We start from the raw sequence: 26,602 nt of genomic DNA, 5'->3' as shown, positions 1-26,602 counted from the left end.
TCCCGGATGCCCGTTTCCGGAGCCTCACCGGGGCCGCTAGGCCTTTCGGGAGATGTAGTTCCCGCCAACCTCCCTCCCAATTGCTGATGGACCGAAAGCGGTTGCTGTGACATCATGGAATGCGCACGCGCCAACACTGTGGCCGTGCCCCTCCCCCCCCCGCCCTGTAGGGAATGCGCACGCGCCAACTCGGTGGCCCCGCCCACCTCCGGTCCGGCTCGCAATGCGCACGCGCCAACTCAGTGGCCACCCCGCCCCTCCTCCCCATGCAAATGTGGAATGCGCACGCGCAAATTTGTTGGCCCTCCTGTTAGTGGTTCTTCTGCAGCACAGAAATAGACCATTTGGCCCGTCGGGTCTATGCTACAACACATCTCCTTCTACTTTGGCCTCCTTATCTCGAGAGACAATGGGTAAGCGCCTGGAGGTGGTCAGTGGTTTGTGAAGCAGCGCCTGGAGTGGCTATAAAGGCCAATTCTAGAGTGACAGACTCTTTCACAGGTGCTGCAGATAAAATTGGTTGTCGGGGCTGTTACACAGTTGGTTCTCCCCTTGCACTTCTGTCTCTTTTCCTGCCAACTGCTAAGTCTCTTCATCTCGCCACACTTTAGCCCCGCCTTTATGGCTGCCCGCCAGCTCTGGCGATCGCTGGCAACTGACTCCCACGACTTGTGATCAATGTCACAGGACTTCATGTCGCATTTGCAGACGTCTTTAAAGCAGAGACATGGACGGCCGGTGGGTCTGATACCAGTGACAAGCTCGCTGTACAATGCGTCGTTGGGGATCCTGCCATCTTCCATGCGGCTCACATAGCCAAGCCATCTCAAGCTCCACTGGCTCAGTAGAGTGTATAAGCTGGGGATGTCGGACACCTCGAGGACTTCTGCATTGGAGATACAGTCCTGCTACCTGATGCCAAGGTTTCTCCGGAGACGGCGAAGATGGAATGTGTTGAGATGCCGCTCTTGGCTGACATACGTTGTCCAGGCCTCGCTGACATAGAGCAAGGTACTGAGGACACAGGCTTGATGCACTCGGACATTTGTGTTCTGTGTCAGTGCGCCATTTTCCCACACTCTCTTGGCTAGTCTGGACATAGCAGCAGACGCCTTTCTGCATTGAGAGACAGGTTACTGGTGATAGTTGAGCCTAGGTAGGTGAACTCTTGAACCACTTCCAGAGCGTGTTCGCCGATCTTGATGGATGGGGCATTTCTGACATCATGTTTCATGATGTTCGTTTTCTTGAGGCTGATGATTAGGCCAAATTCATTGCAGGCAGCTGCAATCCTATCGATGAGTCTCTGCAGACATTGTTCTGTGTGCGATGTTAATGCAGCATCATAAGCAAAATACTGCAGATGCTGGAAATTAGTTTTATTCTGCTGTTGATTAAATACAAAACTCATCCTGCAGTGACAAACACACAAAACTAGTAGTGGAGATGTACTGGAATGGTAGCAGGGATGAGTCAAAGACATGGAGAATCACAGAATGGTTACAGCAGAGCCATTTGGCTCATCGTGTCCATGCCAGCCTTCTGCAAATTCAACTTGCCTAATCTCACTACCCCGCCTGTTCCCCGTTGCCTGCAATTTGTTTCTCTTCAGATAATTATCCAATTCTCTTTTGAAAGCCACAATTGAATCCGAAGCTGAGGTTGTTCTCTTTGGAGCAGGAAAGGTTAAGGGGACATTTAACAGAGGTATTAGAAAAAAAGAACAGAAGAACTAGGAGCTGGAGTCGGCCATTTGGCCTTTTGAGCCTGCTCCGCCATTCAACAATATCATGTCTGATCTTCTAGCTTAACCCCACCTTCCTGCACCATCCCTTAATTCCCTTAGTGCCCAAACATTTATCAACATCTGTCTTGAATATACTCATTGGCTAAGCATCTATAGCTCTCTGGGGTAGATAATTCCAAAGATTCACAACCCTTATTCAAAATCATGAAGGGTTTTGATAGAGTAAAAAAAGACAACTGTTTCCACTGGCAGGAGGGTTTGGCTGTCAGAGGACACAGATTTAAGGTAATTTGCAGAAAAACCAGAGGTGAATTTTTTTTTTTGTGTAGCAGTTTGTGATCTGGAATGCACTGCCGAAATGGGTGGTGGAAGCAGATTCAGTAGTAACTTTCAAAAGGGATCTGGATAAATACTTGAAAGGGGGACAATTGCAGGCCTAGGGGGAAAGAGCAGGGGCAGAGGGACTAATTGTATAGTTCTTTCAAAGAGCCTGGCCTAGCCACAATGGGCTGACTGGGCTGTAAGATTCTGTGATTCTCGATTGGATAATGTTAGAAATGGAATTTATCCAGACAAGGAACGGGATAGAAATTGCAATCCCATTGAAGAATGCATCAAAATATTTAAAACTTTTTAAAGCAAAACAGTTGTTCCACTTATGAGTGGTCACTCCTTTCAGGTGAAGCAGCCATTTACTTGTACTTCTTTCAATGTAGTATACTGTATTCACAGCTCACAATGTGGTCTCCTCTACGTTGGGGAGACCAAACGCAGACTGGGTGACCGCTTTGCTGAACACCTCCGCTCAGTCCGAAAGCTTGACCCCGAGCTTCCGGTTGCTTGCCATTTCAGCACACCCCCCTGCTCTCATGCTCACATCTCTGTCCTGGGATTGCTGCAGTGTTCCAGTGAACACCAACGCAAGCTCGAGGAACAGCATCTCATTTACCGATTAGGCACACTACAGCCTGCAGGACTGAACATTGAGTTCAATAATTTCAGAGCATGACGGGCCCCCCATTATACTTTTATTTTTAGTTATTTTTTTTATTTTTTATTTAATCTTAGTTTGTTCAGTTTACGTACCCACTTTTTTCATGTTTGTGCTTGTGGCTGTTCAGTTTTCAGTCCATTAACACCTTATCTGTACTAATGATTTGTCTTTCAACACACCATTAACATATTGTTTGCCTTTGCTCCATGACCTTCTGGTCGGTTATTCTCTGTGACCTTGTCCTATCTACACCTTCTCCTTTGTTATCTCTTGCCCCACCCCTGCTTTACTTGCTTAAAACCTTTCATATTTCTAATATCTGCTAGTTCTGAAGAAGGGTCACTGACCCGAAACGTTAACTCTGCTTCTCTCTCCACAGATGCTGTCAGACCTGCTGAGTATTTCCAGCATTTCTTGTTTTTATTTCAGATTTCCAGCATCTGCAGTATTTTGCTTTTAATAATGAATGGTTAAGTTTGGCTTCAACAATAAATCCTATCATGTTGCAAACATGTGGCAAAAGTTAGCTCTATAAACATAATCCCACATCTCACCGGCATAGATAATCAGTGGGTTAGATAGGGTGGATAGTGAGAGTCTTTTTCCTCGGATGGTGATGGCAAACACGAGGGGACATAGCTTTAAGTTGAGGGGTGATAGATATAGGACAGATGTTAGAGGTAGTTTCTTTACTCAGAGAGTAGTAGGGGCGTGGAACGCCCTGCCTGCAACAGTAGTAGACTCGCCAACTTTAAGGGCGTTTAAGTGGTCATTGGATAGACATATGGATGAAAATGGAATAGTGTAGGTCAGATTGTTTCACAGGTCGGCGCAACATCGAGGGCCGAAGGGCCTGTACTGCGCTATAATGTTCTAAATAGGTACGAAGGGCCAAATGGCCTCCTCTTTGTAGAATTGTTCTATGATTCTATCATATTAATCAGTAAAGTTGTGTAATATCCTGCAATGCACAATTGTGTGGCATCTGGAAGGTAATTTGGATTACTTGAACAAGGGCCTAATGAAAACAAGTGCCTGTTTGATTACAGGTATCCATCGGAAGCGATTAACAAAGGAAGCGATCCATAGGGCGGCACAGTGGCGCAGTGGTTAGCACCGCAGCCTCACAGCTCCAGGGACCCGGGTTCGATTCCGGGTACTGTCTGTGTGGAGTTTGCAAGTTCTCCCTGTGTCTGCGTGGGTTTTCTCCGGGTGCTCCGGTTTCCTCCCACAAGCCAAAAGACTTGCAGGTTGATAGGTAAATTGGCCATTATAAATTGTCACTAGTATAGATAGGTGGTAGGGAAATATAGGGATAGGTGGGGATGTTTGGTAGGAATATGGGATTAGTGTGGGATTAGTATAAATGGGTGGTTGATGTTCGGCACAGACTCGGTGGGCTGAAGGGCCTGTTTCAGTGCTGTATCTCGAATCGAATCTAATCTGTGGAAGCCATTTCAATATATAAAAGCTTTGCACGCTATTATACAGTAGAGTCTGCCACTGAAATGAGGCATGTTTCAGAATTAGAATATGTAAGGCATACAAATCTGATTTGATCCAACAACTGAAGTTAGAATAATGATTGTGGTGATTTTATTTTCTTGGACCTTGCACTGGTCAGAAAATACACAGCCTGTATGTTTTTTTAAAGTATGTTGTATAAATATTGCTACCACCAGCCAGATATTTCCTATACAGGCATAATTTAAACTATTTTTTAACTAATACACTTCAGGCTAATTTCGGACTTATAAGTCTCACTTATTTATTGTAATAATGTAACCCATTTTACTGCTTTATTACAGTAAAAGTAAAACAATAAAACAAAGCAAATTATTGAGGCTGCAGGAAATCAGAACCACAAACATGAAATGTTGGAAAACACTGAGCAGGTCAGACAGCATTTGTGGGGAGAGAAACTCAAAAGTAAAAGCACTACTCCATGCATTTAAATAGATTTGCAATTGATGCTATTTATTTTAATCATTGTGTTACCACAAAGGATTGCACACAATTGATGCAGTGCAATGCGGTAAGAATTTCAAACTGGATGATACCAGAACCGAGAGGGTATAACTATCACAAAAGACTGAACAGTCTGAGGCTCTTTTCTCTAGAAGAGAATACTGAGGGGTGACATGTTAGAGCTCTTTACAATAAAAAGACTAGCATTTGTATAGCACCTTTCACAACATCCAAATACACTTTGCTGCCAATGAAATACTTTGAAGTGTAATCATTATTGGAATGTAGGAAAATGGGGTAATGAAAGGGTTTGATAGGGTAAACGTAGAGATGTTTCCAGTTGTGGGAGAGTCCAAAACCAGGGGCCATAAATATAAAATTCTTTTTTTTCTTCTTTGGCCTCCTTGTCTCGAGAGACAATGGGTAAACGCCTAGAGGTGGTCAGTGGTTTGTGAAGCATTGCCTGGAGTGACTATAAAGGCCAATTCTAGAGTGACAGACTCTTCCACAGGCGCTGCAGATAAAATTGGTTGTCGGGGCTGTTACACAGTTGGCTCTCTCCTTGTGCTTCTGTCTTTTTTCCTGCCAACTGCTATGTCTCTTCCCACTCTTTAGCCCCGCCTTTATGGCTGTCCGCCAGCTCTGGCGATCACTGGCAACTGACTCCCATGACTTGTGGTCAGTGTCACAGGACTTCATGTCGTGCATGCAGACGTCTTTAAAGTGGAGACATGGATGGCCAGTGGGTCTGATACCAGTAATGAGCTTGCTGTACAATGCATCCTTGGGGATCCTGCCATCTTCCATGTGGCTCACATGGCCAAGCCATCCCAAGTGCCGCTGGCTCAGTAGGGTGTATATGCTGGGGATGTTGGCCGCCTCGAGAACTTCTGCGTTGGAGATGCGGTCCTGCCACCTGATGCCAAGGATTCTCCGGAGGCAGCGAAGATGGAATGAGTTGAGACTTCGCTCTTGGCTGACATATGGTGTCCAGGCCTCGCTGCCGTAGGGCAAGGTACTGAGGACACAGGCTTGATGCACTCGGACATTTGTGTTCTGTGTCAGTGCGCCGTTTTCCCACACCCTCTTGGCTGGTCTGGACATAGCAGCGGATGCGTTTCTGCATTGAGAGACAGGTTACTGGTGATAGTTGACCCGAGGTAGGTGAACTCTTGAACCACTTCCAGAGCGTGGTCGCCGATCTTGATGGATGGAGCATTTCTGACGTCCTGTCCCATGATGTTCATTTTCTTGAGGCTGATGGTTAGGCCAAATTCGTTGCAGACAGCCGCAATCCTGTCGATGAGTCTCTGCAGACACTCTTCTGCATGGGATGTTAATGCAGCATCGTGAGCAAAGAGGAGTTCCCTGATGAGGACCTTCCGTACTTTGGTCTTCGCTCTAAGACAGGCAAGGTTGAACAACCTGCCATCTGATCTTGTGTGGAGGAAAATTCCTTCTTCTGAAGACTTGAACGCATGCGTGAGCAGCAGGGAGAAGAAGATCCCAAACAGTTTGGATGCGAGAACACAGCCCTGTTTCACACCACTCAGGATAGGAAAGGGGTCTGATGAGACACCGCTATGCTGAATTGTGCCTTTCATATTGTCATGGAATGAGGTGATGATATTTAGTAGCTTTGGCGGACATCCAATCTTTTCTAGTAGTCTGAAGAGACCACGTCTGCTGACGAGGTCAAAGGCTTTGGTGAGGTCTATGAAAGCAACATAGAGGGGCATCTGTTGTTCGTGGCATTTCTGTAGCTGGCGAAGGGAGAACAGCATGTCAATGGTGGATCTCTCTGCGCAAAATCTGCACTGTACCTCAGGGTAGACAAGCTCAGCCAGCTTCTGGAGTCATTTTAAAATGACTCGAACCAAGACTTTTTCCACTATGCTGAGCAGGGAGATTCCACGGTAGTTGTTGCAGTCACCGCGGTCACCCTTGTTCTTATAGAGGGTGATGATATTGGCATTGCGCATGTCCTGTGGTGCTGCGCCCTCATCCCAGCACAGGCAAAGCAGTTCATCAAGAGCTGAGAATATAGCAGGCTTGGCACTTTTGAGTATTTCAGGAGTAATGCCGTCCTTTCCAGGGGCTTTTCCACTGGCTAGAGAATGAATGGCATCACTGAGTTCCGATTTTGTTGTCTGTTCGTCCAGCTCATCTATGACTGGCAGAGATTGGACTGCATTGAGGATAATCATTATTAAATCCAGTAGGGAATTCAGGAGAAACTTCATTACCCAGAGACTGAGTTCAATGTGGAACTCCAAACCACAGGAATAACTGAGGTGAATGGTAGAGTCTGGCTACCCACCCGAACCCGACAGGACCCAATGACGTGTCGGGTTCGGGTTGGGTCGCTCTTCAGGGTCCTGCATTCGGGCTCAGGTCGGACACACTCTATCACCACCTCTGGTACGTGTCTCCAATCTTAATGTACTCTTTAAACAACCTTTCAAGTCCAATTACTGTTTTTGTTGCTTATCTGCACAAGCTTAAAAAGTGAAAAACGGAAGCTAGGTTAACTGAACATTTCCGTGGTCTGGTCCGGTCGGGTCGGGTGCGGGTTGGATGTGCTTCTGTCAGGCTCAGGTCGGGTTTCATTTGCAGACCCGAGCAGGCCTTTAGTGAATGGTTTAGATGCATTTAAAAGAAGAAATGAAAGCCTTGCATTTATATAGCACCTTTCATGATCTCAGAACGTCTCAAAGCACTTTACAGCCAATGAAGTACTTTTGAAGCATAGCCACTTTTGTAATTTAGGAAACGCAGCAGCCAAGTTGTACACAGCAAGCTCCCACAAACAAGAGTGTGATAAAAAAAAAAGAGAATCTGTGTTTGTGATTTTGAGTGAGGGTTAATAGTGGTTAGGCCACTGCGGATAACTCACCCACTCTTTGCCAAAATATTACACTGGGATCTTTTGCATTCATCTGAGAGGGCAGACAGAGCCTCAGTTTATATCGGATTTGATAGCCAGCACCTGCCTCAGTCCTGGCACAGGGAGTATCAACCTAGCTTACTGCACTCAAGTCTGGGACTTGTACCCACAACTATATGACCACAAGCCAAGAGTGCTACCCACTACACCTCAACTGCTAGTTGAAGGAGGAATAAATTCGAAAGTTGTGCTGATGGAGTGAAATTAAGTAGAGAGGTTGGAGACTCCTGCGGAACATAAACCAGGGAGTCCCCATGTCCTGTGCCTGTGCGATAGAGTCTATGAATTGCTACTCGCGTGGAGCTGGTCACATGATCCCCAGGCCCAGGGCACAGTGGGTAATGTAGTCCAAGAGCTGCCGGAAGCGGTTTGTCAGGACCGGAAGTAGGCTCATGTCCGTCTGCCAAAGCCTTCCTCCCTCCCCTACCGCTGTCAGTGCGCAGCGGAATTCGGAGTGGACTGGACAGGACAGGGGAGGGCGGTTAAACTTTGTTCAGGCTGTTAGAGAACAAATTGTGATCGGGAGAGAAGTTTCGGCGAGGAATGCCGGCGGGGAAAAGCTACCGGAGGAGGAGAGAGGAGGAGTCGGATGAGGAGGATGAGCAGAGGGTGGTGGAGGTCAGGTAAGAGCCGAGGCTTCAGTGGGCAGGGTAGGCCCCCCCACTGCCCCTGAGAGCAGCCCACTCGGGTCGGAGCAACAGTGGATCTTCCAATCCCTTTCAGAACAGTTGGCTGCTTTTATTGTTTAATGCACTCGAGCTTCTGGAAAAGAAAGTCTTGCATTTGAGTGTCAGCTGTGGCTCAGTTGCTGACATCCTTGCCCTGAGCACAAGGTCCCACTCCAGGACTTGAGCTCAAATATCTAGGCTGACACTCCAGAGCAGCACTGAGGGAGTGCAGCACTGTCGGATGTTGAACCCCATCTGCCATGTCAAGTGGCACTATTCTGAAGAAGAGTTCTACCCGGGGTCCTGACCAATATTTATCCCTCAATCAACATCACAAAAACAGATTACCTGGTCATTATCACATTGTTGCTTGTGGGAGCTTGCTGTGCACATACTGGCTGCTGCTTTTCTTGCATTACAACGTGACCACATTTAAAAATACTTAATTGGCTGTAAAGTGCTTTGAGACATCTGGTAGTTGTGAAAGGCACTATATTAAATACAAGTCTTTTTTTTCTCTTTTACGACAATTGATAGTTTTGTGGCATCATTACTGAGACTAGCTCAATTTATTAACTAATTATATTTAAATTCCACCGGCTGCCATGCTGGGATTTGAATCGGTGGTATTAGCCTGGGTCTCTGGATTACTAGCTGTGACATTACCACTATGCCACCATCTCCCCTGTGCCGGGGTCTGAACCAGCATTAAAACTGGCCTCAATTTACTGTATCCTTTTAAAGTTAAAATGAGTTAGGAAGTAGGTATGGCTTAAATGTTTTTATTAAATAATCCTAATTTAGGTCCAGATGATAGAGGACTGCTCCTACAAGTGCAGCAGAATTAACCAATGGGAGGTTATAAACAGTGTTTAGAAATATAGCTACAGAGTCCCCTAGTGGTAACACTATTATGAAGCGTTTGTTTGGTTTTTGCATTGTGTGCAGATGCAGCATAGTCAGACTACAAATGAATCTACTCCCCACCAGTTAGTCGGTATGACCAGTGAGAATTTCCACTGCTTTGTAATTAATTGCTGCTAACAACATAAAAGCAAGCCAGGTTATATCAAATGTCAGTTTTATTTTTTATTCACTCATCTCTGTACATTATCTGATATCCCAATTTCAGTTCAGTGACACAAAGCCTTGAGTCTGTCACTCAGTTGTTCGGCATACAAACAGAATGATTATTTTTTTATTCACATTTTGTTAAGTTCTAGATGGGGTGTTTTTGTTTTTCCAAATCACCCATGGTAATCTTTCTTGCTTCCAAAGGTCGAAACTAGATGAACTGAAGGAAATTCAGAGTCTGAGGAGAAGACAAAATGGAGTGAGGTAGGTGCAATTCACGTGGCAGAAAGTGGGCACTACCTGTACCCATCACAGAACATTTTCTTCCAAAGTAACAAGTGAACTGTACATGCAATATGCATGTGCCAAATTATTACAACTCAGAGCTTCTGAGAACCAAAATCTTGAATGTGGGGGAAAAAATAATTTTCACAGGAGCCACATCAGCATGTTGCATCAGTGCCAACAGAGTTCCTTCTTGGCTCTGAACACAAAGGTAGGTGAGGCTTTGAATACCAGTGACCATAAAATTATCACGTTTGATGTAACAAGAATTGGAGAGGTTGCTGAAATCCAAAACAAATGCCAATATTTTAAGGGAACCAACTTTTTAAGTGTTTGAGAAGTCTTGTCAGAGTTGTGAGTTGTCAGATTTGAATCTGGCTTGGAGAGTGGAGGTGATTCTGAATGCATTGGACGGGTGTGTACTCATGTGCAATGGTACTCCTGCATGTTGAAATGAGACTACCAAGCAATTGGTGAAGGGGGGGAAGCAATTAAGACCACAATAAAAAAAATGTTACAAAATTAAGACAGATTCAATACCAAAAGGCATACCCTGGAGTGTTTGCCTCTCTAACTCTTTCTCCTCCTTTAAGATGCTCCTTAAAACCTACATCTTTGACCAAGACCCATCCTAATATCTCCTTATGAGACTCAATGTCAAATTTTGTCTCAAGTCTCCTGTGAAGCATCATGAGATGTTTTACGATGATAAAGGTGCTATATAGATGCAAGTTACTGTGTGTAAAGGGCATCAAATAGCCAAAGAAAAATATAAAATTGCGTACTAAAGGCTGGCTCGGGTCTGCAAATGAGGCCCGACCCCAATAGAACCACATCCGAGCCTGACCCAGCCCAAGTCCATCCTTTTTTTCCCGCGCCCGACCCGACCATCAGTTAACCTACCTTCTGTTTTTCACTTTGTTGCTTATCTGCACAAGCTTAAAATAACTAACAAAATCACCTTTCTAGTCCAAAAATTACATTAACAGTGGAGCCACTTACCTGAGGTTGTGATAGGGCGTACCTGACCCGAGCCCAAATGCCAGACCCGGAAGTGCGACCCGACCCGAACCCGAGACGTGTCGGGTTTGGGTTGGGTAGCCAGCCTTTATTGCGTACGGCGAAAGAAGTAAGGATAATCAGTTTTTCTGTTACGTTAAGAGTGAAAGAGAAACTAGGGATGGGATGGAAGGATATCTGATTAGGGAATGACAAATGATGCTACACAAGCTGCAAAATTGCTTAACAAATTTTTTGGCTCAGTTTCCGCATGGGGGAGACAGGTAACTTATTGCATTTGGAAAAGGAACTAGAAGCTGTTGCAGGGTAAGCTGTGATGCTACTCACATTACTACCAGTCTGATTACCAAATGGCCGTACACCCATAGGTGAGTAAATCTCGGGCCAGATAAGATGCAGCTGAACTTCCTTGAGATAAGGGAAGAAATTGTAGGAACCCCAGCAGAAATCTTCCAGAAATCACTTGAGTACTGGAGAGGTGCGCAGGGGCTGGAGAAAGGAAAATGTTGTTCCTATGTTAAAAATAAAAAGGTAGCAAAAGTGAATCAGGAAACTACAGAGCAGAATTTATCGTCCATTGTGGGTAAATTTATGGAATCCCTTATTAAAGATAAGATTGCGGAGCATCTGGATAGAAGTAAAAACATATTGGACTCATGAAGGAGAGGTCTTGCCATTCGAACCTACTGTTTTTTTGGAGGGGGTGTAACATAGGAGTGAAGTAGTGGCAGTGGTGTACTATGGTTTATAAGTAGTGTAATGGTTATGTCACTGGACTAGTAATCCAGAGGCCTGGACTAATGATCCAAAGCCATGAGTTCAAATCCCACCATTGCAACTGGGGAATTTAAATTCAGTTAATTCAATAAATCTGAGATAAGAAGCTAGTCTCAGTAATGGTGACCATGAAACTACCAGATTGTCGCAAAAACCCATCTGGTTCACTAATGCCCTTTAGAGAATGAAATCTGCCATCCTTACCCAGTCTGGCCTACATGTGACTCCAAACCTACAGCAATGTAATTGACTCTTCACTGCCCTCTGAAATGGCCTAGCAAGCCACTCAGTTGTATTCAAGAAGACAACTCAACACCGCCTTCTCAAGGATAATTAGGGATAGGCATAAATGGCCAGCAAAGCCCTAAAGAATTAAAAAAAAACATGCAGGATATTTAATGCCAGCACCTGTTCAAAAGGTCATTGCTGTTCTATAAGAACCACAGGATAATTTTTTTTTAATATTCGTTTCATAGGATGCCAGCATTTATTGCTTATCCCTAATTGCCCTTGAGAAGGTGGTGGTAAGCTGCCTTCTTGAACTGCTGCTGTCCATCTGGTGTAGGTACACCCACAGTGCTGTTAGGGAGAGAATTCCAGGATTTTGATCCAGTGACAGTGAAGGAATGGTGCTATCGTTCCAAGTCAGGACGGTGTGTGGCTTGGAAGGGAACTTGCATGTGCTGGTGGTCCCATGCATCTGCTGCCCTTGTCCTTCTAGATGGAAGAGGTCGCCGGTTTTGAAGGTGCTGTCGAGGGAGGCTTGTTGAGTTGCTGCAATTCATCTTGTAGATGCTACACACTGCTGTCACTGTGTGTTGGTGGTGGAGGGAATGAATGTTTAGAACTAATATGAGCAAAAAAAGAGAGGAAAGATGCAGCTTAAAATTGCAATGGGGGAGGGTTTAAATGAAGTGATAACTTGGAGCTTCATGTTGGTCATTCAGAAAGCAAGATTTAAAAGTATCAGCAATGCCAACTTGTACAATGAGCCTCTGATATGCCATCAGCAGGAAGCACCAGGCAAAAACAAAATAGTCATTGTCGAGGAAGTGGGTGTGGCAAATTGCCTTTAATTACATCTCTTTCTGGGTGGCGCAGTGGTTAGCACCGCAGCCTCACAGCTCCAGCGACCCGGGTTCGGTTCTGTTTACTGCCTGTGTGGAGTTTGCAAGTTCTCCCTGTGACTGCCGGGGTTTCCTCCGGGTGCTCCGGTTTTCTCCCACAACCAAAGACTTGCAGGTTGATGGGTAAATTGGCCATTGTAAATTGCCCCTAGTGTAAGTAGGTGGTATGGGGATGTGGTAGGGAATATGGGATTAATGTAGGATTTGTATAAATGGGTGGTTGTTGGTCGGCACAGACTCGGTGGGCCAACGGGCCTGTTTCAGTGCTTTATCACTCTATGACTTTATGTTGCTGTTACAGTGCTGCCGCCCTGCTGGTTGGAGAGCAAACACCAGAAGAAACGTCAACTGTGGTAAGTTGCTTCATGCCATAATCTGTTGATTTCAGTGCAGCAACAAACAACAAGTTGAATTTATATAGCACCTTTGCAATAATAAAATGTTCCAAGGCGCTTTACAAGAGCATTATATAAAAAAATTTAACACTGACTCACATAAGATGACCAAAAGCTTGGTCAAAGAGGTAGGTTTTAAGGAGCGTCTTAAGAAGGAAAGAGACAGAGGTTTAGGGAGAGAATTCCAGACCTTGGGGCCCAGGCAGCTGTAGGGATGGCCATTAATGCTGGGGTGATTTAAAATCAGGGATGCTCAAGAGGCCAGAATTAGATGAACCATAGGGTTGTGGGGCTTGGGGAGATTACAGAGATAAGCAGTGGTGCGACCATGGAGGGATTTGAAAACAAGGATGAGAATTTTAAAGCATTTTAAGTGTGACTGAAGGTCAGTGAACATGGGGATAATGGGTGACTGAGACTTGGTGCGAGTTAGGACACAGGTAGCAGAGTTTTGGATGACCTCAAGTTTAAGGAAAATAGAACATGGGAGTACGTTGGAATAGTTAAGTCTAGAGGTAACAAAGGCATGGATGAGGGTTTCAGCAGCAGTTGAGCAGAGGTAGGGGCAGACTCGGCATTCTTATGGAGGTGGAAATATGAGGTCTTAGTGATGGTGTGGATACTTGATTAGAAGCTCATCTCTGGGTCAAATACAACACCAAGGCTGCGAACAGTCTTGTTCGGCCTCAGACAGTTGCCAGAGAGAGGAATGGAGTTGGTAGCTAAGGAATGGAGTTTGTAGCGGGGACTGAAGACAATGGCTTTAGTCTTCCCAATGTTTAGTTGAAGGAAATTTCTGCTTGTCCAGTATTGGATGTTCAACAAGCAGTCTGACAATGTAGAGAGAGCAAGAGAAATTTGTTGTGTATTCAGGAGATAGGCCATCACTTAATACTCAGGATGACTAATGGTCTAGTCATTATTATCAACAGCGCTGTACCACAGTGCTTTTGTGTTGTATTATCATAGAAGCATACAGAAGGCGGCAAATCAGTCCATCGTGCCTGTGCCATCTCTATGAAAGAGTTGTCTGATTACTCCCACCCTCTTCCTCTTTCCATATACCCGTGTAAATTTCCCTTCAATTATTTATCCAATTCCCTTTTAAAAGTTATTGGGTCATAAATTGCTGTCAAAGTAGCAGTGAGGCTAATGCTGCTTGCTGTTATTTATGCACAAGTGCGACATTGATTTGGGGGTTTTGAAAAATAAGTAATTTGAAATGAGCACTCTTGAATATTCTAGTTGGTCTGATTGTATTGGCCAGGCCTGTATGGCTGAGGTACTTAGGAGGGGGCAGTGCAGGAGTTCACTCACGGTTGCACTTCACTCCCCGCACGCCCCCCCCCCCCCCCCCCCTTCCCATTGTAAGTGCGTCTTCATGTTTAATGGCTTGGACAACTGTCAAAGTTAGAGCCTAAAGTTTAACAGCTGCTCATAAGGTTTTCTTTTGGGATCATGGACTCTATACAGTGCAAAAGCAAAGAAATGATGGATGGATTTCTTAAAGTAACTTTGCCTTTTTTGAACTCTTTTATTTTTAAGACTCCTCAAAACTTAATCCTTCAACCATGCCTTTAGTTCTTCTCAAAATCTCTTTCCATCTCCTCCTGTGCTGAATCGTCTCCCTCTTGTAAAGCACCAAGATGCCCTTCTAAAGAGCAACCCTGTATAAATGCAAGTTATTAAGTCACTGTAATTGGTGTTGTGTCACTGAGCTGGGAATGTACATGTCCACTATGTCTAATTGGTACTGATGTTTAAGGAGAATTGTTAATTTATATATCGTTTTGAAAAAATATAAAAGATATTATTGTTTGGAAATATGCTTAACGTGCAACATCTCTTATTGTGCACAGGATGACCCTTTTAAACTGAAGACTGGCGGTATGATTGACATGAAACTGATAAAGGACAAAAAGCGAGAAAGGTGGGGATCAGAAAAATAACAAAATCTGCAATTTATTCGTTGAATTTATTATTTCATAGAATTGGGCAGCGCAGAAGTAGGCCATTCGGCCCATTGTAGCTGTGTAGGCTCTTTGAACAAGCTATCCTTCGGGTCCAACTTAATGCAGAATATACGCCTGTAATAGCTTTCAAGAATACAAAATGGCTGTCATGTAACTTTATATGTTTGCAATGTTTAATCCATGTGGATTCCCCATTGTTTCTGTGGTGTTAAAGAACATATTAATTTGCTTATTGTTTGTTTCTCACCTGTCTATCATTGACCCATATGGTAAGGAAATGTGAGGAGGGGAATGCAAAGTGTGGGAGAATAAAATAGCGTTCACAAAAGTTTTATATTTACGTGCTTCAGTTGCATCTGAGACAAAGATGAAAGTACATATCTCAATATTTTCCCCCTCCCTCCTTCACCCACCGAAAGCCAGGGCAGGCTGACTGTAGAATTGAACATGTTTTCTTTTCTTCCAGGATCGAAGAGGAGGACACGGACTTGAACCTGGGCACGTCGTTTTCAGTGGAGACAAACCGGCGCGATGAGGACGCCGACATGTATGTCTTGATCTTGTGTCGCACTGCTTTGACATGGGAAAATTAGCTTGTTCTGTTTTTTCCTTGTTTTACTGTACAAGCAAACGCACCATCAAATTTAGGTCCATGTATTGTTTCACTATACAGATCACCATCCTAGTGATCTGACATACCCACAAATGTGCTGGGCAGGTAATCATGTCCCCTTTTGATGGCCTGAGGCCATCTCTGGCAGAAGCATGGTCATCCTGAATCCTCAAAGTTCCCCTCTAGTACAAGGCTCATCTGTTTCTGGAAAAATATAACTGTTCCAACTCTACTATTTGGAGTCTTTAGGTGCAGCATCTCTTGATCAAAGTGAGCTTTGATCCCTCCATAGAGTGTGATTTTTATTTTTGGATATGTTCCAGGGAACCACTTCCCAATCTGATTGTCATTCAGAATTAACATCTACCCCTGTATGCGGGGAAATAAATCTTATTGCCAATTGCATTAATCCATCAAAGTGGTTATAGGTTGCGATGCTTTTTAAGTTGCGTAGAGCTTTTTCACTAAGGATCAACACTAAGACCCACTGTTCCATCGATCTCACAAAACACTATTGAGAAAGGAAAAGGATTGAGGATGAAACGTTCAGACAGAAAAATAAGACTTTTGGAAAAATAATGTACAAAAATCATTCTTATTTAAATCATAGGAGGAGGCCACTTAGCCCATTGTTCCTGTTCTGGCTCTTTGAGAGAGCTATCCAATGACTCTCACTTACCCTGATGTTTCCCCACAGCCCTGAAAATCTTTCCTTTTCAATTATTTATCCAATTCGCATTTGAAGGTTACTGTTGAATCTGCTTCCACTGCCCTTTCATGCTGCTTCAAAAAAATTCTCATCTTTCCTCTGGTTCTTTTGCCAATTTTTTTTTATTTGTTTATGGGATGTGGGCGTCACTGGCTAGGACAGCATTTATTGCCCATCCCTCATTGCCTTTGAGAATGTGATGTGAGCTGCCTTCTTGAACTGCTGCAGGTCATGTGGGGTAGGTACACCAACAATGCTGTTAGGGAGTTCCAGGTTTTTGACCCAGCAACAGTGAAGGAACGGCGATAAAATTCCAAGTCTGGATGGTGTGTGGCTTGGAGGGGAACTTGCAGGTGGTGGTGCTCCCATGCATCTGCTGCCCTTGTCCTTCTAGGTGGTAGAGATTGTGGGTTTGGAAGGTGCTGTCAAAGAAGTTTTGGCAAGTTGTTGCAGTGCATCTTGTAGATGGTACACACTACTGCCACTGTGTGTCGGTGGTGGAGGGAGTGAATGTTTGTGGATGGGTGCCAATCAAGCGGGCTGCTTTGTCCTGGATGGTGTCAAGCTTCTTGAGTGTTGTTGGAGCTGGATCCATCTGGGCAAGTGGAGAATATTCCATCACGTTCCTGACGTGCCTTGTAAATGGTAGATGGGCTTTGGGGAGTCAGGAGGTGAGTTACTCGCTGCAGGATTCCTAGCCTCTGACCTGCTCTTGTAGCCACGGTATTTATATGGTTACTCCAGTTCAGTTTCTGGTCAATTATCTTAAATCTGAGTCCTCTGGTTACTGATGTTCCTGTCAGTGGAAATAATTTCTCCTTAATTTACTCTTATCAAAACCCATTGTAATTTTGAACACTTCTGTTAAATCTCCCCTTAACCTTCTTTGCACTAAAGAGAACAATCCCAGCTTCTCTTAGTTTCTCCACATAACCAAAGTCTCTCATCCCTGGTCCCATCCTAGTAAATCTTCTCTGCACCCTCTCCAAAGCCTTACCATCCTACATAGTGTTAAAAATAACACAGGCAGATTATTTTATTCATTCATGGCTAGGACAGCATTTATTGCCCATCCCTAATTTCCCTTGAGAAGGTGGTGGTGATCCCCTGTCTCCTTCCAATATTCATGGAATGTCCATGGTGGGTGGGGAACTAATTTCCTTCTTACGTCCCAGCCTCATCTGTAACACAAGACATTAAGGGACTTGACCTAGTATGACTTGTTATCCTGTTTAATAAGTGCTCCATTCATCACTGTATTGGAGAGTGACCAATTGTTTCATGTCAGGATGAAGTACATTGAGACGGAACTGAAGAGGAGGAAGGGAATCCTGGAGAATGAGGAACAGAAGACAAAGGTCAAAAACCCAGAGGACCAACTCTATGAGCTGCCCGATAACATCAACATTTCGTCTGCTAAACGCACAGAGGAAATGTTATCCAATCAGATGCTGAGTGGCATTCCTGAGGTGGATCTGGGCATTGAGTAAGTGTTTTGTCTTTTTATTTCATCTGAAATTCCATTTGAAGAAACTGAAGTACAGACGGGGTTATACTGCTGAAAAATCCAGCGGTTCCAGTTGTACAACGCTGTTTATCTGGAGGCCTATTCTGTCTCATTGTCCTATACATGCTGGAAGTAGTAATCATAATAATTGTAAAACTTCACAATTTCTCTTGGTTTATTCAAAAAGAGAGGGTCCAGTTTCACTGATAAATATATTCTGTGGTTAGCATATGTTATGTATTCTTCTTCTTTGGCCTCCTTGTCTCGAGAGACAATGGGTAAACGCCAGGAGGTGGTCAGTGGTTTGTGGAGCAGCGCCTGGAGTGGCTATAAAGGCCAATATTAGAGTGGCAGACTCTTCCACAGGTGCTGCAGAAAAAATTGTTTGTCGGAGCTGTTACACAGTTGGCTCTCACCTTGCGCCTCTGTCTTTTTCCTGCCAACTGCTAAGTCTCTTCGACTCACCACAGTTTAGCCCCGCCTTTATGGCTGCCCGCCAGCTCCACCAAATATTTTATTTTATTTATTTAGAGATACAGCATTGAAACAGGCCCTTCGGCCCACCGAGTCTATGCCGACCAACAACCACCCATTTATACTTTCTTTCTTCTTTCTTTTGGGCCTCCTTATCTCGAGAGACAATGGATACGCGCCTGGAGGTGGTCAGTGGTTTGTGAAGCAGCGCCTGGAGTGGCTATAAAGGCCGTTATGTATTAATAACATTTAATAGGCTGTATATGGTGACACAAGTCTTGGCCAGAAGTGAGTTGATTAGGTAATTCCCCTGTCAATCACACCTGCTCTAAGTGACTTCAATTTTTTAAAATTGTTCATATGATGTGGGCATCGCTGGCTAGGCCAGCATTTATTGCCCATCCCTAATTGCCCCTGAGAAAGTGGTGGTGAGCTGCCTTCTTGAACCGCTGCAGTCCCTATGGTGTGGATACACCCACTATGCTGTGAGGGGAGAGTTCCAGGATTTTGGCCAAGATTTTACAAACATAAATATAACTATCCTCCACTCGCTGTGTTTTGCTGGAGAAATGATTAAGAGGCTCTATTGTTTCGGCCATGAGTTCTGTTTGGTGTAGTTCATAGAGACTTTGTTTAAATAGACTCTGATGTTTGCTGAGTAAATAAACTCTGCTGTAAGTGCCTCGAACCCACTGATGGGTGTCAGCGCTTATTTTGAATTTAATATTCAGATGCCCTGTGTTTTGGTACTGTTATTCCATTAGTCTGTCACTAGTTTTCATGCAAGGTTGGGGTTAGGTGACTGGTCCAGCTACCCATCCAACTGCCCACAAATTCACTTTGATGCATTTCTACATCTTAATAATCATGAATTCTGTTTGCTGAAAGGAACCAATTCAGTCCCTTACCACCCTTGCAGTTAGTCTGTTCCACACATTTGTGGGGAGGCAGTGGCATCGTGGTAATGTCACTGGACTAGTAATCTGGAGATGTGGGTTCAAATCCCGCCATGGCAGACAGTGAAATTTGAATTCAATTAATAAATCTGGAGTTAAAAGCTAGTCTAATGGTGACCATGAAACTATTGTCGATTGTTGTAGAAACCCATCTAGTTCGCTCATGTCCTCACCACAGCAATGTGGTTGACTCTTAAAATGCCCTCTGCCTAGCAAGTCACACAGACTGCAGCGGCTCCCACCACTTTGTCCAGGGCAATTAGAGATGGGCAACAAATGCTGGCCCACATCCCACAAACAAATAATTAAAAAATAGAATTTAGCACTAGACAGAAAAAGTTGTGCCTGAATTTCCCATGTTCTTTTGCCATCCTTAATTTGAAATGTGATCCCCTCTTGTTCTTGAGGAAAAAAAACTATTTCGAATCCACTTTCCCCAATAATCTCAAACAAGTATCAAATTGTCCTCAAGTCTTGTATTTCCAAGAGAGAAAAAATGCCAAGGAACCAAGTGTTTGTTTCTATCTACATCAACTTCATGGTGTGAAACAGCATAGAAAGAGGCCAGTTGGCCCATCATGCCTGTGCTGGCTTTTTGAAAGAGGTCTGCAATTCGACCCCATAGCCTCTAAGTATTTATCCAATTCCCTATTGAATCTGCTTCCTTTCCCTTCCAGGCAGTGCGTTCCAGATCACACAAACTTGCTGCATGAATTTTTTTTCCCTCATGTCACAACTTTTTATTTTTTTAAATTTTAAGTGCAAAAATAAAGAATATTATTAGCACCGAAGAGGCAAAAGCCCTGCTCCTAGCTGAACAGCGCAACAAAAAGAAGGATAACGGCACTTCTTTCGTACCCACCAACATCGCGGTCAATTACGTTCAACACAACCGGTGTAAGTATCAACACAGTTCCATGATTAATATTTCTTCATGCTGCAATTTCATGACAGTTTGCCTTGCGTATGTATGTCCCAAATGACCAGGCAGCTTCAATTTAGACCTAGAACAAGAGTAAAATTCTACGGACGCTGGAAATCTGAAATAAAAACAGAAAATGTGGAAAAAAACTCAGTAGGTCGGGGAGCATCTATAGAGAGAGAAAGAGAACTAATATTTCAGGTTTGTGGCCCTTTATCAGAACGGGAAGATGTTAAGAGATTCAGCATTTTTTAATAAAGTCCAGTCATGGAAATGGAGAGGAGAGGACGATGGAGAAGTTCTGTGATATTGGAGGGCAGGAGTGAGAAAAGGGATAATGATGCAAGGCAGAAGTGGATGGTTTGAATTGTGGCTTTGACCAGCATTCACAGTTGAGTATTCCCTAGGGAAAAGAGAAGAAAATCCCTTCTCGGATTGTCTGAAAACAGGGAGACGTTTTATTCATTCACATCTCGGCAGCAGGAGGGGGTTGAAGGGCATCTAATAGTGAATTTACTATGGAGCTCTGTTGAAAGGAGTCAAATCAAGATGAGTGGTCACAGCTCTGTCCTGATCCCTATTGTACTGTTTTGATCTACAGGAACGAAGGAACAGCATTGGATCTCAATTTGTTAATTCTGACTAATGGTGAACAGTGCCGTGTAACTTTACATAAATGGCAGGTTTATAGCCCAGTGCTGTCAAATCGCCTTAGCTAGTTATTCTGAATCAGCAGTGAGAGCATTGTGGGTTCAAGCCCTGCTACAAGATTTAAGAGACTAACTTAGGCTGACACCTAGTGCAATGCTGGAGTAAGTGCTGCATCATCAGAGGCACTGTTCTTCAGATGGCACATTGAACTGAGATTCCAATTGCTTGTTTAGCGGGATGCCAAATATTCCATGGTACTATTTGAAAAGCAAGGAATCCTTCCAGTCTCCTCATCAACGCTTCTCTCTCAATACCCCTGCCGAAATATAAATAAATCATTCAACTGGTCACTTATTGCTATTTGTGTTAGCAGTGGCTCGATTGGTAGAACTCTCGCCTCTGAGTCACAAGGTTCTGGGTTCAAGTCCTATTCCAGGGCTTGAGCACAAAAATTAAGGCTGGCCCTCCAATGCAGTAGAGAGGGAGTACTGCACTGTTGGAGATGCCTTCTCTCTGAGATTTTAAACTGAGGTCCCATCTGCCTGTTTGGGTGGATGTAAAAGACCCCATGGCACTATTTCGAAGAACAGCGGAGTTAACCCTGGTGTCCTGGCCAACATTTATCCCTCAATCAACATCATAAAAACAGATTACATTGCCATTATCACATTGCTGTTTTTGGGAGCTTGCTTTGTGCAAATTGGCTGCTGCATTTCCTACATCACAACAGTGACTACACTTCAAAAGTTAAACATTTTTGAGATGTCCAGTGGTCGTGAAAGGCACTATGGGAATGCAAGGCTTTTTTTTTTGTTGGATCTGTACAAAATGACTGCTGTGTTGCATACATAATGGCCACTGCACTTCAAAAGCAATTCCTTGCACATGAAGGTCTTCCTGAGACACATGATAAGCTGCTATATGAACCCAAATTTTTTGTTCCTTATGCCAATGTAGTGCCACAGTGCTCATTTTAAATGTTATGGGGCAATCTATTTTGGCTTGAGGTTCATGTGTGGCCTTGCACATTAGGGACCCTCATATCTGTGCAGGGATCCTCCTTTCCATTGTGAACGAATCCCTTGGGGTGCTCTATTATTTACTTAATACAGCCTTTGCACTTCTGGATTCAAAGCTATTGGTTGGAAGAGTAAAAATTACCTGAAAATGATCAACTGCATTCTTGCATGTTACAAACTGAAATACACACTAGAGAGAAAGGGTATGGAGTTTATCCCATTCCTTTTATTTGAGATGGGGTGGGCGGTGTCTAGTTATGATGATCCAGTCATCAGGTATGGAGCAGGCTTGATGCACTAGCTGGTCTTTTCCTGCAGATGACCAGGCAGCTTCAATTTAGACCTAAAACAAAAACAATTTCCATATGTTCGTACATTCTACACCGCTAAGTACAACTTTGTATTGTGTGGGGCTGGGGGGATATATATATATCCCATTTTTCCTGATTATCCTGTATTTAGATCTCGGGGTGGGAGGGACGGGACATTGCAAATACAGCGACTTAAATTACTTAAGTGCAGTAGTATTTAAACTACATATATATAAAATAGTTCAGAAGTCTTTGAGCCGATTGACAGCAGGATTCTCAGTACGTTTCCCATTGCTTTGTGTTCTCTGTTGTAGTTTACCGGGAGGAATTGCACGCACCTGCAAAACGCAATAAAGAGGAAGCTAAACCTCGGCCCCTGAGAGTGGGAGACACTGATAAACCAGAACCTGAACGTAAGTAGAGAATGTCAGCATTTCATTGTCACTCTTTGTACGGCAATGGATCACACCAACAATAATGTTTTAAAAATTCAAACTACTGTTTTCAGATTAAAAAGTGTGGGTTTCTACTTTCAATTCCACTTAATTTTCTGCTCCTGGTCAAGCAACATCTTGATTTTAATATTCTCGTCCTCGTTTTCAAATTCCTCCATGACCTTGTACTCCCTATCTCTGCAGTTCCTCCAGTCCCACAACCCTCTGAGGTATCTGCGCATAACTAAATCTGGCCTCTTGAGCATTTCTGATTTTATTCGCTCAACCATTGGCCGTGTCTTGAGCTACCGAGACCCTAAGCTCTGGAATTCTGTCCCCAAATCTATGACTCTCTTTCTTCCTTAAAAGCTACCTCTGTAACCAAGTTCTTGGGCATCTGCACTTATATTACCTTTTGTGGCCTGGTTCTAATTTTGTTTTCTAATGCTCTTGTGAAGCACCTTGGGAGGTTTTATTACATTAAAGGTGCTATATAAGTATAAATTGTTAATTCGGAGGGTGGTTATCAGGCTGGTTATGGGGGTAGACGGGAAAGTAGAGTTGAGGCCACAATCAGATCAATCTTGATCTCATCAAACGGCGAAGCAGGCTTGAGGGGCCGAATGGCCAACCCTGCTCCGAATTCATATGTCCATATGTGCACACAGCAGATTCCAGGTCAGTGCCTGGATGTCTGGGAGGGCTGCATGGGAGGTACAGAAGAAAGATCTGTGCATGTTGGCCTACTCTGGTCTTGCACGCCTCCTGGTAGCTGGGTACAGAGTGGCATTAGCAGAGAAGGACGCATAAGGACAGGAGGAGGCCATCCAGCCACTCAAGCATATTCCACTGTTCAATCAGATCATGACTGCTCTGTACTTCAACACTATTTGTACCTGCCTTTGTTACATATTCCTTTATCCAAGTAAAATCCATCAATCCCAATTGACCCAGCAACTGCTGTCTTCTCACGGGAGAGTTTCAGATTTCTGATATCCATTTGTGTGGAAAATGTAGTTCCTGATTTCACTCCTAAATGGTCTAGTTCTCATTTTAAGATTGTGTCCCCTTCCTCCTTCCCCACCCCCCCTTCCAACCTGAGGAAATAGTTTTACTGTATTGTATCCATCATTTCAATCACCCTTCCATCTTCTAAACTCGAGCCAAGTTTATGTCCTGTCTTTATAATTTACGCCTTTAAGTACAGTATCATTTTGGACTGCACACCCTCCAAGGGCAGTATATACTTCGAGGTACAGTGCCAAAAACTGAACACAGTTCTGCTGATGAGGTCTGACCAAGACTCTGTACAACCATGGTATCACTTCTTCCCCTTTATATTCCAATCCTCTTGAGAAAAAGGCCAACATTCCATTTGCTTTTTTGATTACTTTTAGTACCTGTGCACTAATTATCGCCATCTTGCCCGTATGACCTGATGGTATTTTTTCTCTCACTTTTTGTTGCTAATGCTCTGTATATTGCTACATAAGCTATTTAATATGTTGTTCTTCATCACTCATGTTTTATTTTTAACCAGTATTTTATTATATTCTTAAATCTTTTCAGTTCCCAAAGTATTTTGTTATCTTGAGCACTTTTTGTATTCTGCCCTCTGCTCTTGCCCCTTCTATAGGTTACTATAATTTCGACCCCTCCCCTTCACTGGTTTAAAGTCCTTTCTGCAATTCCATTTATCCTGATTTCCCCTCCCCTGCCCACCCAACCCCACCTCATCAAGAGGGAGGTGCATTGAAATACTGAGAAGGGTAATGAACATCTTAAAAACTGATGCGAAATTGATTAATTCTAAACTGAATTGTTTCCACATTAAACAGGAGATGGTAACATTATGATTAAGTGTTATCATATAACACTTACTAATGGAGATCCCTTTTTAAGTTCTCTACATTGCCACCAACCCTCCCATCTTCCCATCGTTTTTAAGATACTAGCACTCTGTGCTCCTCGTGCTTTCCTGTACATGTTAATTTGCCACAGGGACATCAGTGATGGGGTTCACGGGATTTCTTCAAAGTTCATCACTCAATCAGTGATGGCTGTGTGATCCACCTCTTCAAAGATCCATCGTGGGCTAGCTGTGTTTTTGTTGAAATTCTGATGATTTGCTGCTTTAAAGAAATTACTGCAACAAAGGTATTGAGTAAAATTCCCTTTCTACATTGTGCAGAATCTCCTCCAAATCGCAAACGTCCTTCCAACGAAAAGGCAACAGATGATTACCATTACGAAAAGTTCAAGAAAATGAGCAGAAGGTACTGAAGGACGGCTCGATACTTTTTCTACGAGAATGCTGGCTTTTGATGCACCCTAAGTTCCTTGTGTAAAAACAAGACTGCTAGGTTTAAAACTGTTTGGGGGGGAAAATGAGGAGTGGTTTGACTTTCCAGAGTGAATCTACACCATTCTATTGAATATTAAGTCTGCTCAAAACTTACAATATATTGTGGTATAATAAAGGGCCAAGAGCCACAGTAAACCCAGAGAAATGTTCACGGCTTCACACTGTTTGCAAACTGTTTTTATCGCTTTATGTCTAAGCTGAATGGCAGATCACAGACTACAGTAGAAAATATAACTTAATTTAAACAAAAATAGATCTTAATGTAACCGGGAACAATGAAAGTGAAGTGTGAATTTTATCTTGACTGTCCTACTTTGGTTCACATGCCATGGTGGTTTATATCCATTTCCACTTCTGAATCCTGTATAAAGCTGAATTCGAGGAATATACAGCGGCACACAACAATCTTAAAGGGCCATTGTCACTTCTGCAGCGTTGAGGTAGCTCTAGTGCTTCAGTTTGTAATTCTGACTGTGACAGCACCTAAACTGGATTGGGTCACATACAGTGTTGTTGTGCTGCTCTAGAAACAAGCAATCTCCTCTCCTGAAATGACGCTTGACTCTTTAATTTGCTCAGTCATCTACAAAAGTGTTCGAAACATTTGATCTCAATAACTTCCTATGATTTCTGTTTGTAAAATAATTTCAGGAAAAATAGATCTCATTCATTCTTTGATTAATGTTTAATGTCTTTGTGTTGTAAATGTATCTAAAATAAATTTCTTATCCTTGTTTAATGATTTTATATATGTTTTCCTGGTTTATTGTGCATGGCAGTCTGTGTGCATTTATAATGTGATTATGGTACAGAAAGAGGCAGTTGCCCCATCAAGTCCATGTTGGTTCCCTTGACAGCAATCCAGTCAGTCCCATTCCCCATTCTATCCCCATAGCCCTGCAAGGGCCTATCCAATTTCCTTTTGAAATCATTCCACTTCCACTGCCTTTGAAGGCAGCAAGTTCCAGCTCATTACCACTCTGCAAAAAAAAAAAATTCTTCACGCTCCCACTGCATCTCTTGCCCAAAACCTTAAAATTTGTCCCCTCGGCCTTGTACAACCAGCTAATGGGAACAGCAATTAGTAGTGCAATTGGGAAATCTCTATCAGTGGTACTGTGCCATAGAGTCCCAAACTCTGCTAGGGTGCCTAAAGTAGACAAGATAAGTCAAGTGTGAGGATGAGCCACCCACCTTACTCTTGCATGAGCAGACAGTTCAGGAATCCAAACATGGTGCTGTCAGCGAGCATAACGAACTTTTGTCTGTTTTAGATCTTCTACTTCGTCTAAAATATTGAAGGAGGAGGTACTTGCAGCATTTGTTGCATTCAAGTCCCTCTACAAATTGAGTAGACATAGAGGGGAAATTTTTGGCTTACAAACTTATGGACATGATACAGGAAAAGCCTAACTGGCCCATCAAAACCGGACCATCATGGCTAAACATTCCTTCCCTCCCCTTAACTCACATCCAAATCTACTGGGACTGGCAAAATGCATAAAAACCCTGGGCCAACGTGGGGGAAAAAAGTCAGTAAAATTCCTCTCCAAAACCAGTCCAGGAGATTATATGGACCGAGTGTTACCTATAAAGAAACTTACCTTCTATATGACACAATCTTTCTCTCAATCAGGAACTGATCGAGCTCTCCCTTGAAGCTGCT

General features: G+C 43.5%; 1 protein-coding gene across 2 annotated transcripts; it reads left to right on the top strand.

The window, feature by feature from the left end:
• Positions 1 to 323: 323 nt before the first annotated feature.
• c32h9orf78 (chromosome 32 C9orf78 homolog) lies at positions 324 to 25,683 on the top strand. Of its 2 annotated transcripts, none has more exons than XM_068012181.1 (9): positions 324 to 413; positions 9,603 to 9,662; positions 12,909 to 12,960; positions 14,862 to 14,932; positions 15,442 to 15,522; positions 17,586 to 17,783; positions 19,995 to 20,131; positions 22,452 to 22,550; positions 24,763 to 25,683. In XM_068012181.1, exons 1-9 carry the CDS (start codon positions 361 to 363, stop codon positions 24,852 to 24,854), a joined length of 843 nt encoding a protein of 280 aa, XP_067868282.1. In that variant the 5' UTR covers positions 324 to 360; the 3' UTR covers positions 24,855 to 25,683. The 2 variants fall into 2 exon arrangements, with proteins under 2 accessions (XP_067868282.1, XP_067868281.1); XM_068012180.1 differs by lacking the exon at positions 324 to 413 and adding an exon at positions 8,063 to 8,279.
• The last annotated feature ends 919 nt before the right edge of the window (positions 25,684 to 26,602 follow it).

Source organism: Heterodontus francisci, chromosome 32 (genome assembly GCF_036365525.1).
Source record: "Heterodontus francisci isolate sHetFra1 chromosome 32, sHetFra1.hap1, whole genome shotgun sequence".
Taxonomy (NCBI): domain Eukaryota; kingdom Metazoa; phylum Chordata; class Chondrichthyes; order Heterodontiformes; family Heterodontidae; genus Heterodontus; species Heterodontus francisci.
This window is presented reverse-complemented; position numbering and strand designations above follow the sequence as displayed.

Coding starts and splice junctions, on each gene's coding strand:
- c32h9orf78 (XM_068012180.1), top strand. CDS start 8,200: ATGCCGGCGGGGAAAAGCTACCGGAGGAGGAGAGAGGAGGAGTCGGAT. Junction 9,663..12,908: donor AGAAGACAAAATGGAGTGAG/GTAGGTGCAATT, acceptor TTGCTGTTACAG/TGCTGCCGCCCTGCTGGTTG. Junction 15,523..17,585: donor CGCGATGAGGACGCCGACAT/GTATGTCTTGAT, acceptor GTTTCATGTCAG/GATGAAGTACATTGAGACGG.